The 14,524-nt window shown below is 32.6% G+C and overlaps 1 protein-coding gene across 3 annotated transcripts in view; it reads right to left on the reverse strand.

Annotated features, from left to right (window-relative positions):
- Nucleotides 1-14,524, reverse strand: part of LOC114331495 (phosphatidate phosphatase LPIN3) — a 195,000-nt gene that overhangs the window by 63,209 nt on the left and 117,267 nt on the right. For all 3 annotated transcript variants that reach the window (XR_007696388.1, XR_007696387.1, XM_050643655.1), the window contains exons 2-3: nt 14,172-14,389; nt 454-624 (exon numbers count right to left, since the gene is read on the reverse strand). Coding sequence is in view for 1 of the 3 variants with exons in the window: in XM_050643655.1 (XP_050499612.1) it covers nt 454-624; nt 14,172-14,351 (351 nt within the window). In the remaining 2 variants the exon portion in view is untranslated. The remainder of the gene's footprint in view (nt 1-453; nt 625-14,171; nt 14,390-14,524) is intronic.

Genomic DNA, 14,524 nt, shown 5'->3' on the forward strand with positions numbered 1-14,524 from the left:
GTCTCTCTTGATGAAGCTCTTTGTTTGGTCCTGTCCGTTTCTAGCGACAGTTGTGACTTTTGCAAGTCTATTCTTTCAGTTTTACACACTTCTTCTTCTCCTTTTGGCACCATAACCCTGGATAGGTCTTTGCCTGGATAGCTGTCCTTCCATTCAGATCCCACTTGTGCCCTTTTCCTCCATTGTCTTACGTTCATAGTTTTCACGTCGTCTTTTACGTCATCCAACCATCTCGTTCTAGTTCTTCCTTTTTTCGTCTTCCTATCGGCTTTCATTGTAATATTTTCTTTGTTGTTTTTGTATCTTCTTGTCTATGGACAGACTTTGAATTTTCACAAATCTTACAATATCGTATTCCACACTACTTGTAGATTTAGTAACATCTTCATAAATCATAAATGAATTATAAATTGTAACAGCAATATGTTTAGTTGGCAATCACGTAATACTTACTTGTTTTTTAAATAATGTTTCGAAGTCAGAAACTGGTATAGGAGATGTTGCTAAGTGTTCTGGAATTTCTTCATCATCGTCTTCCTCTAATTCTTCTACGAAAAATGCCTCCCCGCTCTCCCCTAACTTCATATGAATTTCTTGTGGTTCCCCATTGATTTCTATGTCAACCTAAAACAAAAGAAGAAGATTAAAAGCTGAATTTTAAAACTAATTTGACGTTTTGTTAAAGTAAACAGAGAAAAAACATGTGTAAGATTATTAAAATAATATTATTAAAAATAGAATCTTAGGATCATAAATGCGTGCTGAGGGAGCAAGAGTTCTCATTGCATCTAATATCACTTCGGTGGGATATCCTACGCCCTTTGAAGATTCTTTTTGTTTGACCAATATACTTCAAATACCAGTCTTTACATGGAATATTATATATAATATATACCACATTCGATTTCTCCCAAATATCTACAGGCTACAGACGTTTTTGTACCTACGCGAAAAGAGATTTCCAACTGTTTTAAAATTTATGATACCTATTTTAGTGGATAACGACTTGAACAATAACTAGTAAGTGTATCAGTTAACTGTAGGAAATAAGGTAAGGAAACATCTATGATGTGACTAAGATGTGAACTTGAGGAAGTGGACAGTTTAGTAGCTAAAGCTAAACGTTTGGTAGCGGTAATATGGCACCGCCATGTTGCTGACCTTATAATAAAATATACTTAGGTAATTACGCAAGAATTTGGTACACCAGAAATTGGAAAAATTAGTTCAAACCACCAAAACTCACACAGAAGCGCAAGTACGAGTTCAAAATAAATTGACAGATCCATTCCAGATAACTAAAGGGCTAAAACAGGGCTCCGACTCTGTTATGTATGGAATATGTTACAAGAAAAATGTCCGTAAACCCAAAAAATGTATTGTTTGGTAAGTCTAAGCAGATTGAAATGTACGCAGATGATGTAAACTTAATGGGCAGCACAGCAAGAGACATTACAGAACTTTATGTGGAGCTTAAGGAAAATGCGAAAGAAATAGGACTAGCCGTCAAATTTATAAACAATAAATTTCACGAGATTGAAAAAGGAAACAACACAACATCAAAAACGATCTAGGAATGCTCACAAGAAGGGATTTGAAGATAGCAAAAATATCATATGTACAAAGTTTATCAGAAAAATTCTGGATCCAAAGCATGGATCCAAATCTAGCTAAAAGATGCCTACAAGATGCTCTAAATCAGTTGGAAGATTGGTGCATTCAATGGAAAATCGCAATAAATCCAGAAAAATCACACACAGAAAAATCACACATGTTCCAAAAAAAAATTCTGAAGTCCGAACCACCAAGTGAGGATGTTCAACACACAGATATGATTATGGAGTACCAAGGGACAAAAGAATGACATACACACCACATGTTAACAGCTCTATTACCAAGACCAAGATATTAAGAAGCACGCTAAGATCTCTTCTTGGAAGAAATAGCAAGTTAAGCCTGAAAACTAAGTTAAGAATGGCAAACAGCTTCATCATACCAGCCATAACAACTGGATCAGTAGCTAGAAACACCTGGGAATGCCTGTCACCATCTAGGTTAAACACTACTACTTCGCACCATTTAATCAATTTCTTTCTTAGGTTTAGGTTATCCAAGGGAGGACAGAATTTTTTTCACCAGAAAGGTACTGAGCATTGAGGTCGTGTGTAGGCATTGACTTGGTGGGCAGATCCTCCGGGTGTTCGACTAATAAGGTAAGCAAACACTGTTTGGTCGCTGACTCGCTGGACGGGGGGCACACTTTGGAGACGAATCAATTCTAGAGGATTCACAAAAAGAAAGGTAAATAAAGGAGAAAGACGCATAACGCCACACCTTCTATAGCGGCATCACAGCAGAAAGGCCTCTGGGATGCCCAATTTCAAGAGCATACAAGAATAAAAACAATTCTAAAGTCTCCTCAACGTTATGTCTGAGATTGGGGAGAGGTACGGAGGTAGCTTAGGGTTCAGGGAGGTACCGTCTCCACAAGGTGTGACCTCTTTGATCTTCGGGCATAAAAACACCCCACTCCGGGAATCTCATGTCCCCCCGTAGCTGAGATTTACTTTTTTGTGTGTGTATGTTAAAAATATTAAGAATAATAAAATAAAACATTTAAGTAAGCACTAAATACTTTCCAAACAGATATCACGATGAACCTTGCTTTATATTACTCAAAGTACACTGTCCTAAAGACAAGATAAAAAGTATTTACAAAAATACCTTATTAATACAAAAACTAAATTTCCTCGTATATCAGAACATTACAACAAGGAGATCCAATTTAACTTGTTTTTATGTAGTAAATCACGCAATAATTTATGGAATTTTTATTTATGTGACAATCACCTGCTTAAGTGATCATTATCTGTATCGCCAACCTGTAAGTCTAAAGTCGATATAAAGTCCACAGGTCAAAAACCAGGCAATTTTTAGAAATGAGTCAGAAATTAAATTATTCTTTGGAATTAATTCATGTTTTTTTCGTCTCGAGAGGTAATTAAGGTGATTAATTTCGGATAACAAAGATTTTTGGACTTATATCGTTATTGTACTTTGTATCTAAGCGTTTTTTATTATATACTACAGAAATAAGATTTTCTTTTGTCATATTTTATTTTTGAAAATTTGATGTTTATAAAAAAAATTGGTATTGTCGTATTTAAAACTACATCCACAGGGACCGCAGACGTTCGAATACAATCAGCGTCTCTTTGCAAAAATAATGACGTCGACTTTGCATAAGTACATAGCAAGACACTTACTCAACATACACACTACACATTACACTAGATACCTGATTGGAAAAATCAACTCTATCATGCCAATGGCCATAAGTTGTCGAGGCATTAAGCTAAATAAAAAAACTACATCACTTAAAAGAATGATCAAAGGAATTAGAAAAGGAAACAGAATTTAGGAAAGGCAATCCATCAGACTTTTCGCGTCGATGTGTAACCGTTGATGAAACCTGGATCGAGTACTACACACGAGAGAACAGAATGAACTCACGACAGTGGAGTGAAGCCGGCAAAAGTGCTCCCAAGCGACCAATTGTGAAATTTTATTTTAATTTTAATAAGTCATCTTTGCTTGTCTTGAGTGTCCTCTTTTTCCAATTTCCTGAGCTCCAATGCCTTCTTGACATTTCGACTCTAGGTCTTCTTCTTTTAAGTCTTCCTAATGGATTTTATCTAAATACTCTACTGGGCCATATACTTTCTTCCGTACGTAGAAGACGTCTAAACCACTTAAGACTCTTCCTTTCTATTCTATCATTTAACGTATCTGTGACGTTTAATATATTTCTAATATGGCCTCGTTGGTTCTGTGGCGCCTTTATCTAACTTTCTCTTGACTTCAGAATTTAAAGTCCACACTTCACTTCCATACGTTACTACACAGTCACAAATGCTTTTCCAATTCTAATCTCTGTTTTCTCTATTATATGTCGGTTCCACTATACTGAATTAATATTTCCAATGACTTTCTTTCTCTGTTCTATACGGTGTCCAATTTCCTCTTGTTCTTGCCCATCTGTTGTCAAAGTGCTCCTATATATTTAAATTATCTTATCTGTGTTATTTCCAGGGCATTGTTAACATGTATGTTGTTTTAGGTCATTGGACCATCTAAGTTGTGGTATTTTTCTTTGTCTTCTGTAGTTACATTGGCTCCAACCCAACCGTTCCATTAGATATTGTCGTCAGTCTGTTTCAGGGTATGGCCAGCGAATTTAAGTTATGATCCTTGAGTTTCTAACATCTTTTACTTTGGTTCTGCTCATCATCATTAACCTGTACGCGTCCAATGCTGGACATAGGTCTACCTCAGCTTTTTTCTACTCCTGTCTTGTGTGGCTTGCATCCAGTTACTGCTGATTATCTGGTTGGTGGGCGTCCTCTGCTCCGTAGTGCCTCTTGTCTTTGCCTCCACTCGACAATAAGTTTTGTCCATCGGTTTTCTAATAATCTGGCGACGTGTACTACCCAATTCCTTCGAGAGACTACTGCGTTGAATAGTACAAACTAGAAAATAAAATGGGTGAATATGAACGAGGAATATTCAAAAACTCAGTACGAAAGTTTCGAATTGGCGAATTCCTCGAAAGAATAGAGAATGTCAACAAAGACGTAGTGGCACAAAAGAAAAAGATGCTTGGAAAGCATTTGGCCATAGATTCCATCTAACATTATCATAGTGAAAGCAATGTTAATACATACTATAAACTAGAACAATAACAAGACGGCTAACAGATACATGGGTCTAGGACGTTTCATCGCCGCCGTTTCGATGCCGCTAATTCATCGCCGGCCGATTCATCGCCGGCCGTTTCGATGCCGCCGGTTCATCGCCAGTCAGTTAATCGCTAACTGATATATTTCCGAATTTTCGACCAATTTTAGACAGTTACATTTATTATTTATTTTCAGTATTAATTAGGAATTCTAGGAAATGCGAGATGTGACCATTCCCGTTGCCATACTTAATCTTTTAATAGACTTTTAAACTTTTATGATATAAAATATAATTTAACACTACAAATTTAATACTGTTTAGTATCAAATTTAGGGGAAGTAGAAATGGAACAGTAAATTAATATAATAACATTTTTTATCTATTTATTTGTCATAAGTTTTGAACTGAATTTAACGTCGTGTCGTGTCATCTCCCATAATACAAGATCAACTGACTAACTGGCGATGAAACGGCCGGCGATGAAATGGACTGGCGATGAACCGGCGGCATCGAAACGGCGGCGATGAACCGGCGGCGATGAAACGTCCCATTCCGAGATACAGCGTGCCGTCGTTACTAATTTATGGTAAGATAGATCAAATATTCAGTATGTATTTATTATCCTTTTAAAGATGTTTCAAACATGTTTGCATTGATACAAAACTAAAAGTGATGTTACATATAATAATTATTATCGGACATTGAAATCAGACAATCATATTATTATTATCGGTCATTTGAAATATAATTTTAGAAAGTACAATAAAAAGTGAATAATTTACATAGTGATAAGTGACCCACATTTTTATAAAGTGTACAATATTACTCAATATTTGTCAAAATCTTAAAAATAATCTATAAAAATATTTAAGTATGGCTTTGTTTTTCCCGGTGTCGACAACAAGGCTATCGTATCATTATCAGCAGCACTGACTTAAATTATAAACAGATAATCAGCTGTTACAAACAAAGCAAATACATACTATTTAATTTACATACATGAAAAATGGTGTTGAAATTCTTGCCTATGTTTAACCGTCCCATTGTCTGACAATTAACCCGGAATTTTAGAAAATTTTATGAGTAATAAAGATATTATTTTTACTGCACCCACACTCATTGCATTAGATTGATTAGATCAACAAATAATATTATTTGTTTTCGTTGATTAGATGCTATATACAGAAGTTAGAACAGTAAACATCGTGTATATTGTAAAAAAATAATCTTTTTTTGTAACAATTTTATTTTAGGTAACAATACTTTATTTCACCTTAAGAACGGAACATTTGGCTTATTAGTCTAATAAAATAAAATTACACTACATGTAAATCAAAATGTAAATTCGTACAGGTTGAAACAAATTTTATATCCAAGTTTAGGTGGGTACAAAAGATATTTTCAAGAAAGTATCCAAATCATACAATGGGATCATTGTTTAAATAATTAAAAAGGGGTCATTTTTGCAAAAAAAATTACTTTTTTAACTGCTGAGGTCATTAAATTACTAATGAAGGTGTATAGGATTGTTTTCTGCAAAGTTGAAAGGTAAAGCTTTCACATAAAACTTACAAAATTAAATTTGACCCCCTATTTATTTAAATAATTATACATAAAACTTTAAAACAAATTTTCAAAAAATTCTTTTTAGCGTTTTAGATAAGCACTATAAAATATCTTGTTTTACAGGAGAAGTTGCGCTATGCTATCAGTATTAATAAAAAAAAATTAGTCCAAAAATATTTAATATTTTTTGAAATATTGAATTTGATTATTAAATGTTACTCTATTTTCAATTGCAAAAACGCGGTTGTTGCCAAAGAAATATTCACATGTATTAAATCTTATTATTTTTATTTTGATGTATATTTTCGATAGATGTATTGATAAATTTAAATTTCAATTAAACTACCGCCTAAAATGGCATTTGAAAATTATTCAAATTTGTTTATAATTTGTTTTTTTAATAACGTCGAGGGGATTAAATATTTTGAAATGCCGTTTCGATAATTGGATTCCTGGGAATTTTTCTGAGTGAAAGTACTGAGTGAAATATATCTTCCCTGTACTAGGGAGCACCACACCTTTCAAAGATTACAGTTATTGAAACAATCGCGAACAACATTGTCTGATTTAAGGACCACCATGAAATCTAAACATAAAACGGGGCCAAAAAGTAACTAAATAAAAGTTCTAAATAAAAAATATCAAATAAAGCGAAAATTTAGCTAATCCAAGTGTTTTGTGCGAAAAACAAAGCAAAAGAGCGCACGTAAAAAGTTTTTTAACGATAAAAAATTAATGATTATTTCATGTTTTCGATAATACTGCAAATGTAATGTAAATTATTTACATAAATAAATTTAAATTTATACGATTCTTTTAATCTTTATTATTTAATTAACCTGATAATTGTATTGTGATTGTCTTATGAAAAAGTCATTAAACAATATCAAAAATCAATTTAACGTCTTGGATTTACATAATTTCAAACTGTTATAAAAAAATTAGTTTGCTGGATTAAATGGATGGATTATTGTTTTCTTTTTACTCACAGTAAACTTAGAAAGTGGGTAGCTGAAAAATCTCTGGAATGGTGGAGGAATTCACCAGGACAAAGACAAGCAAAACACTCATTGCAGAACATTCGCAAAATTTCCGGCAGATCTACTAAGCAAAGACATGAAAACAGTCAGTCATAGTAGGTCTGCTAGCAGGGCACTGTAAGCTGAACAGGAAGCTGAAGCTTGTGGGATTGGCAGATGGTGACCTACGCAGATTCTGTCACTTATCAGGAGAAACAGCAGAGCACATTTTATGTCAGTGTGACAGCCTGGAAAATGTGCTGATCTGTGCGAAAGACATCCTTAATGTGGAATCGGATCATATGGCAAAAATATACAATTTTAAGAATTCATACAGGGTGCGTGAGGGAAGCAATATATTAAAAAATCTAATAATTCGCAGAATCTGAAGGGAGTGATTTTAGTCAGTAAGTAGTAGCCCAAGTGGGAACATCGTGGTAACTTTTCTCGGAGAAGAGAGAAAGACGTTGTTTTTGCCACCCTACTCTGTTGAATCAGACAGTATCAGGGCTATCTGGGTTGGTTTAGAACCTTTTCACTTCAGCAAAAAAATTAAAACAAAAAGAGTAATTGAAAGAAGTAAAAGAGAAAGACCAAAAAGAGCATATAGTGACGCCACAGGTAGATGTCTCTTAGAAGAATCCATATGGGTATGACCAAAGACAGAAATATACGGAGTAATGTAACTAAAGAGAGTTAGATAAACGCTAAGGCGATGATAAGTAAATAAGTAAAACCTTATGGTAGATATTGATACATAATACATTGTTATTGTTTCAGTTTATGAATACAGTTTTTACCATTCATACGTAATATCGAAAATGATAAATTGGTATCTATCCATTAAATTATTCTAGAAAATTCTCTTAAAATACGACAGATCTCTTGCCAAAAACAGACAGGTTCATTGTCAATGTTTCTTGGCACATTGATTGATTAATATAATAAAATATATGGCACAGGTGTAAAGATGTTTTCGCACAAATTAGGTCTGCCAGCTGGCAGTCGGCCATTAAAAAGTTTAATTAAACATAAAAGCGGAAGTCTAATTAAAGTAAGGTGTCACCTGTAGATAATGTAGAAACCTACGGCTATGTCAAAATAGGCGAAAACGGTTTTAAAGAACGGAATCTTATCCATCATAGGTGACCAAAAAATAAATATTTTTACACACACTTTTTTAGGGTTCTATAAAGTAATAGTAATATATTTAAGATATAATTATTATAAGAAATCTATTCGGCCCTGCATTGACATGGGCCAGTATTCGTTTAACCACCGTGTAAGTAACACTTTAGTTTTATGTATTATAATCATCCACCTCAGTGTAATTCGATGGATAACCCGAGATTCCACAGTTCAGAGCGCTGGAGAGAGAAAAGAAGCAGACAAAATCAAAGATAGACTTATAGACCAGGGCGCATCTGTAAAAATATTAGTACATTTGGACGTTGAGAGGTGACTCAAATTTTTTTGCAGAAATTGCTTGAAAATAACTCAAATAATAATATTTGAGTTATCCTCCCACTCAAAAAGGTCCGGAACATTGCTTAAATAATTAGTCCTGTCGCCAGGGGGGGTACAACGGCCTCCTTAATTCAGATGGACTTACCCAAGTTTTTTTTATATATTTTGACCCGCAGAATACGAATTTTTTGGGTAACAGTTGATCCGGATGTCGATAAGATTGTTATAGACAAAGAACTTGAGGAATTACATAACAGCGATTTCTCGCAAAACAAAACATCTTTTTGTATTTTTTGGGTCATTTTAAGCAAAAAATATTCCTACAAGTTTTTTCGTAGAATGCATAGTTTTCGAGATAACCGCGGTTGAACTTTCAAAAAATCGAAAAATTGTAATTTTTGAACCCGAATAACTTTTGATTAAAAAATAAAGTAGCAATTCTGCTTACCGCATTTGAAAGTTGGGTCAAATTATATCGGTTTTGATTATTTGCATTGCTAAAAATTTATTATTTTATTGTTAAACAAAGCTATAAACACCTAGTATGTGAGTGATGCTTTCAATGATTTCTCATTTAAAATCGAACGAGTAGGTAGAGTAGCTACGAGTGCAAGCGAGGCAATTTCTACGTAGCATGCGTTAAAACGCATGTATTAGGCACGGGAAACACTATGTGTTTATAGATTAGTTTAACAATAAAAAAAATTAATTTTTAGCAATGCAAATAATCAAAACCGATATAACTTGACTTAAACTTTCAAATGCGGTAAGCAGAATTGCTACTTTATTTTTTAATCAAAAGTTATTCGGGTTCAAAAATTGCAATTTTTCAATTTTTTGAAAGTTCAACCGCGGTTATCTCGAAAACTATGCATTCTACGAAAAAACTTGTAGGAATATTTTTTGCTTAAAATGACCCAAAAAATACAAAAATATGTTTTGTTTTGCGAGAAATCGCTGTTATGTAATTCCTCAAGTTCTTTGTCTATAACAATCTTATCGACATCCGGATCAACTGTTACCCAAAAAATTCGTATTCTACGGGTCAAAATATATAAAAAAAACTTGGGTAAGTCCATCTGAATTAAGGAGGCCGTTGTACCCCCCCTGGCGACAGGACTAAATCAAAATGTCAAAAAATGAAGGAAAAATTCGATTTTTTCTTCGTTTTTTGATTATAACTTTAAAAGTATTCATTTCCGAGAAAAGTTGTACTAACATAAAAGTTGCGTAATTAAATTTTCTACAATATACAGGGTGTCTGCGTAACTTGGAACCATATGGGAAACTTTTTTAATATCAATTTTACGAAAAAAAGTCATTCTTTATAAAGTGCTCTGCATAGTCTAAAACCTAAGATGCAATCATCAGATATCAAATTTTGTCAACAGTATACGAGGTATGTCAAAAAATATTAATGTCGCTCAAGAGCAAACTACCTTTATATTTCAAAATATCAAAAAATTTTATTATGAAAAGTTATTTGTAATTAAAAACCATATTCAAATATGCAATAACAGCCTTCTAAGTGAAAAAAAATTTTCTGAGATTTTCCTAAATTACCTATTCCCAACATCATTTTTATTTATTAGACATGTAATAACTCTTTTATTAATAATTTTAGGCAAAAAACTTATTCTTCATAAAAATCTGTGCATGGTCTAAACCTCAAGATAAAATCATCAGTTTTCCAAGTTTGTTAATTTTATACGAGGTGTGTCAAATAGTATGAATTTAGAAAGAATATAGAAAGAATTCTTTCTAAATTCATATTATTTGACACACCTCGTATAAAATTAACAAACTTGGATAACTGATGGTTGCATCTTGAGGTTTAGACCATGCACAGATTTTTATGAAGAATAACTTTTTTCCTAAAATTATTAATAAAAGAGTTATTACAGGTCTAATAAATAAAAATGATGTTCGGAATCAGTAATTTAGGAAAATCTCAGAAATCTTTTTTTCACGTAGAAGGCTGTTATTGCATGTTTGAATATGGTTTTTAATTACAAATAACTTTTCATAATAAAATTTTTTGATATTTTGAAATATAAAGGTAGTTTGCTCTTGAGCCAAATTAATATTTTTTGACATACCTCGTATACTGTTGACAAAATTTGATATCTGATGATTGCATCTTAGGTTTTAGACTATGCAGAGCACTTTATAAAGAATGACTTTTTTTCGTAAAATTGATATTAAAAAAGTTTCCCATATGGTTCCAAGTTACGCAGACACCCTGTATAATTGGTTAAAAATTTAAAAAATAGTCACCCTTGTGGCAAAATAGCAATAATTGCGAAAAAAACATACAAAAACAAGTATTCGCATTTTACATTTTTCAACCATTTATGCTACACATAGGACCTTTATATTTCACCAAGAAAAACTTTATGATACAGTAAAACAATACAGTAAATTTCATTAAGATCGGTTCAATCGATTTTGCAAAATAAATTTTGCAATCGAGCTTTCGCAAAAAAAATTTATTTTTTCACAATGTTACAGGACTGAAAATAAAGCAGATAGCAAGTTGAATTTTTGAAGTTATACTTCTTTACGGGCGTAATGACGGTGAAATTTTATATGGGAAAACCTAGCGACCGGGCGCATGCGCATTATAACTTTGTTCTGATTGGATGTTCAAATGACATGACAAAAATTATCCGATATGGCAGCTGTGACACAGCTGTGGGACTGTGCATGGTTTGGTTATAATGTATGCTTGTTGCGTTTTAAAATTTGTAGGAAGAGAAACAACAAACAAAAAGTTAGTTAATGGTTATACTGCCTTTTTAAATAGTTTTCATATTATATTTTTGGACTTATTTACATAGAAGAGATGATTGTTGCATGCCAATGTGAAAGCTCATCAAACTGTGCCTAGTATGAGTGCCGCAGATCTCGCTTATTCAAAGCTAAATAATCTTTCACTGGTAAGTGTTTTATAAATAGTTGATCAAATTTTGTTATGATATTTGAACATAGCCACTTCGCACGACGCAATTGATTGCGAAATTTATTAGTCGTTATACGGGCTCCGATACCTACCTTGAACCTACCAAAATACATAAGTAGTATGTAATACTTTTATTTTACACCTTAATATTCACCTAATATATTGTCTTCTTACCCTATGTTTTGTTGTATTTTTTCAATTCTAAATCATTTCAATTCAAAATCAAAATAATTTGATTTACATAAGTTAAAAATGTCAAAAGGTTAATCTGTTTAGTTAGACGATCTTCGCACATAATGACAAGCTGTGTCTGTAGCGCAGTTTTAATGCGGGTGAATCCCAATACAACGCAAATACCAGCCGCGTGGTAAGTTGGTTCGAATCCCAATAGAAACTTTTATTTTTTTATTTTTTTTATACATTTTATGATTGTAAGTATATTTATTATATAATTTTATTTTCAGAAAATACGTATTTAGTTAAAAAATTTTCCGACAATTAATGTTCAGAAATCATTTGTGGCATTTTTAATGTGTTTGTGTGTGTTTTATTTTTTTATTATTTTAATTTTTGGCACTGGTTTAATAAAAATGTTTGAGAAGTATTAAGTATAAATTAATTTAATATTTAAATAAAATATAAATAAAAAGTATATTAATTTCGTTTATAATCATATAATCATATAATAGAAGTATAACTTCTTACGTGCGTACAAAGTACACACACATTCTTTTTTTTTGCTTATAGAAGTATACTGTACCTTTCATTTGCAATTTGCAAAACTAAAATCGATTAACTACCACGACGTCAGGAATTTTTTTAAATAATCATTAATTATTGGTGCTCCGCGCAAGACAGCGGATAGTTTGCTCTGATTGGGCATTCCAATGACCTTTGATAATTATTGATACATTTTAATTTTTATTACATTTCGATATAAATAAATAAATTTGTTTATTGCAAAATAAAAACACATACTCTATCCTTCGAAATAAGACTTTTTTAGCAAAAACTTTCTTTGTTCATATATTTTAACTTGTTTAATGCAATTGTTTAAACAATATTTCACAAACTAATAAAATTAGTTTGATATTTGTGGAATTAAAATATTAAAATACAACAAAATATAGAGTAAGAAACTAATATATTAGATAAAGATTGGAAGAAATTTTGGTGGAAATCAACTTGTGTGAATCGAACACCGCTGTCCTGCGCGTAGCACCAAAAATTAATGTTTATTTAAAAAATTTCCTGACGTCGTGGTAATTCATCGATTTTAATTTTGCAAATTGCAAATGAAAGGTACACTTTCATATTTAGTTATTAATTTAGTTACAAATTTAGTACACTTCTATAAGCAAAAAAATTCACCTTGCTATCTGCTTTATTTTCAGTCCTACAACATTAAAAAAAAACGATTTTTTTTGCGAAAGCTGGATTGCAAAATTTATTTTGCAAAATCTATTAAACCGATCTTAATGAAATTTACAGTGTTGTTTTACTATATAATGAAGTTTTTCTGGGTAAAATATGAAGGTCCTAAGTGTAGCATAAATGTTTGAAAAACGTAAAATGCAAATACTTGTTTTTGTATGATTTTTTTCGCAATTATTGCTATTATGCAACAGGGGTGACTATTTCTTAAATTTTTTACCAATTCTATATTGTAGGAAATTTAATTACGCAACTTTTACGTCAGTACAACTTTTCTCAGAAATGAATAGTTTTAAAGTTATAATCAAAAAACCAATAAAAAAATCGAATTTTTCCTTCATATTTTGACATTTTGATTATTTAAACAATGTTCCGGACCATTTTGAGTGGGAGGATAACTCAAATATTATTATTTGAGTTATTTTCAAGCAATTTCTGCAAAAAAAAATTTGAGTCACCTCTCAACGTCCATCTCAAAACAGATGAGCCCTGGGCTATTATGTAAATTTTGTTGTTGATTAATTACATTTGTACAAGCATATTACATATGCTGACTCTGACCAAAGCAATTGAAAGAAAACTTAGATGTTTTGAGATAAAAATCCTCAGAAGAATCTTTGGGTCTTATCACGACCCTAATAGCAACCAATACCGAATGAGAACAAATGCCGAGGTCAAGCAGATGTATAGGGCGAGCAAATTAAATCTCAGCGTCTAAGATTGGCTGGCCATGTCCATAGACTCCCTAATAACCGCCTTGCCAAGCTGATCTGGGAGGAAGCCCCCACAGGAAGAAGGCCCTTAGGACGCCACCAATGTGATGGAGAGACAATAGATGGTCAGATATAAGAACAATGGGGCTACCCACTGACTTAACTATCATGGACAACCGTTCGAGATGGAAGCGAGTTGTGCAATCAGCCAAGACCTACTCCGGGTTGTAGTGCTACCAGAAGAAGAAAATATACATATGGTGTACTTACCACTTTCTCTCTACTTCTAAGTACCCCCAATTTTCCGAACCGCACGTGGAACGGCGAACAGTTATAGGACCCATCAGGCTGTTCAACAACTATTACGTCTATAGCACCAGTTAACGTTGCACCATTTATGTCATTGTAGAAATCTTTGAAATTGGAAAAAATTTTCATCATCCCGTGCATCTTGGCGGTTTTGTGTTGCTACTTTTATCTTTCCGAATCTGTAACAAAAAAGAAGAAGGTTAGAACGTGGTTCAACTGCATAAAACAGAAATAAAATCGAGAATACAACAATTTGACGAGACAAGATATATATGAAACAAACACACAAGTAGAAGTAGAAACGTGAAGGTTGA

Source organism: Diabrotica virgifera, chromosome 2 (genome assembly GCF_917563875.1).
Source record: "Diabrotica virgifera virgifera chromosome 2, PGI_DIABVI_V3a".
NCBI lineage: Eukaryota > Metazoa > Arthropoda > Insecta > Coleoptera > Chrysomelidae > Diabrotica > Diabrotica virgifera.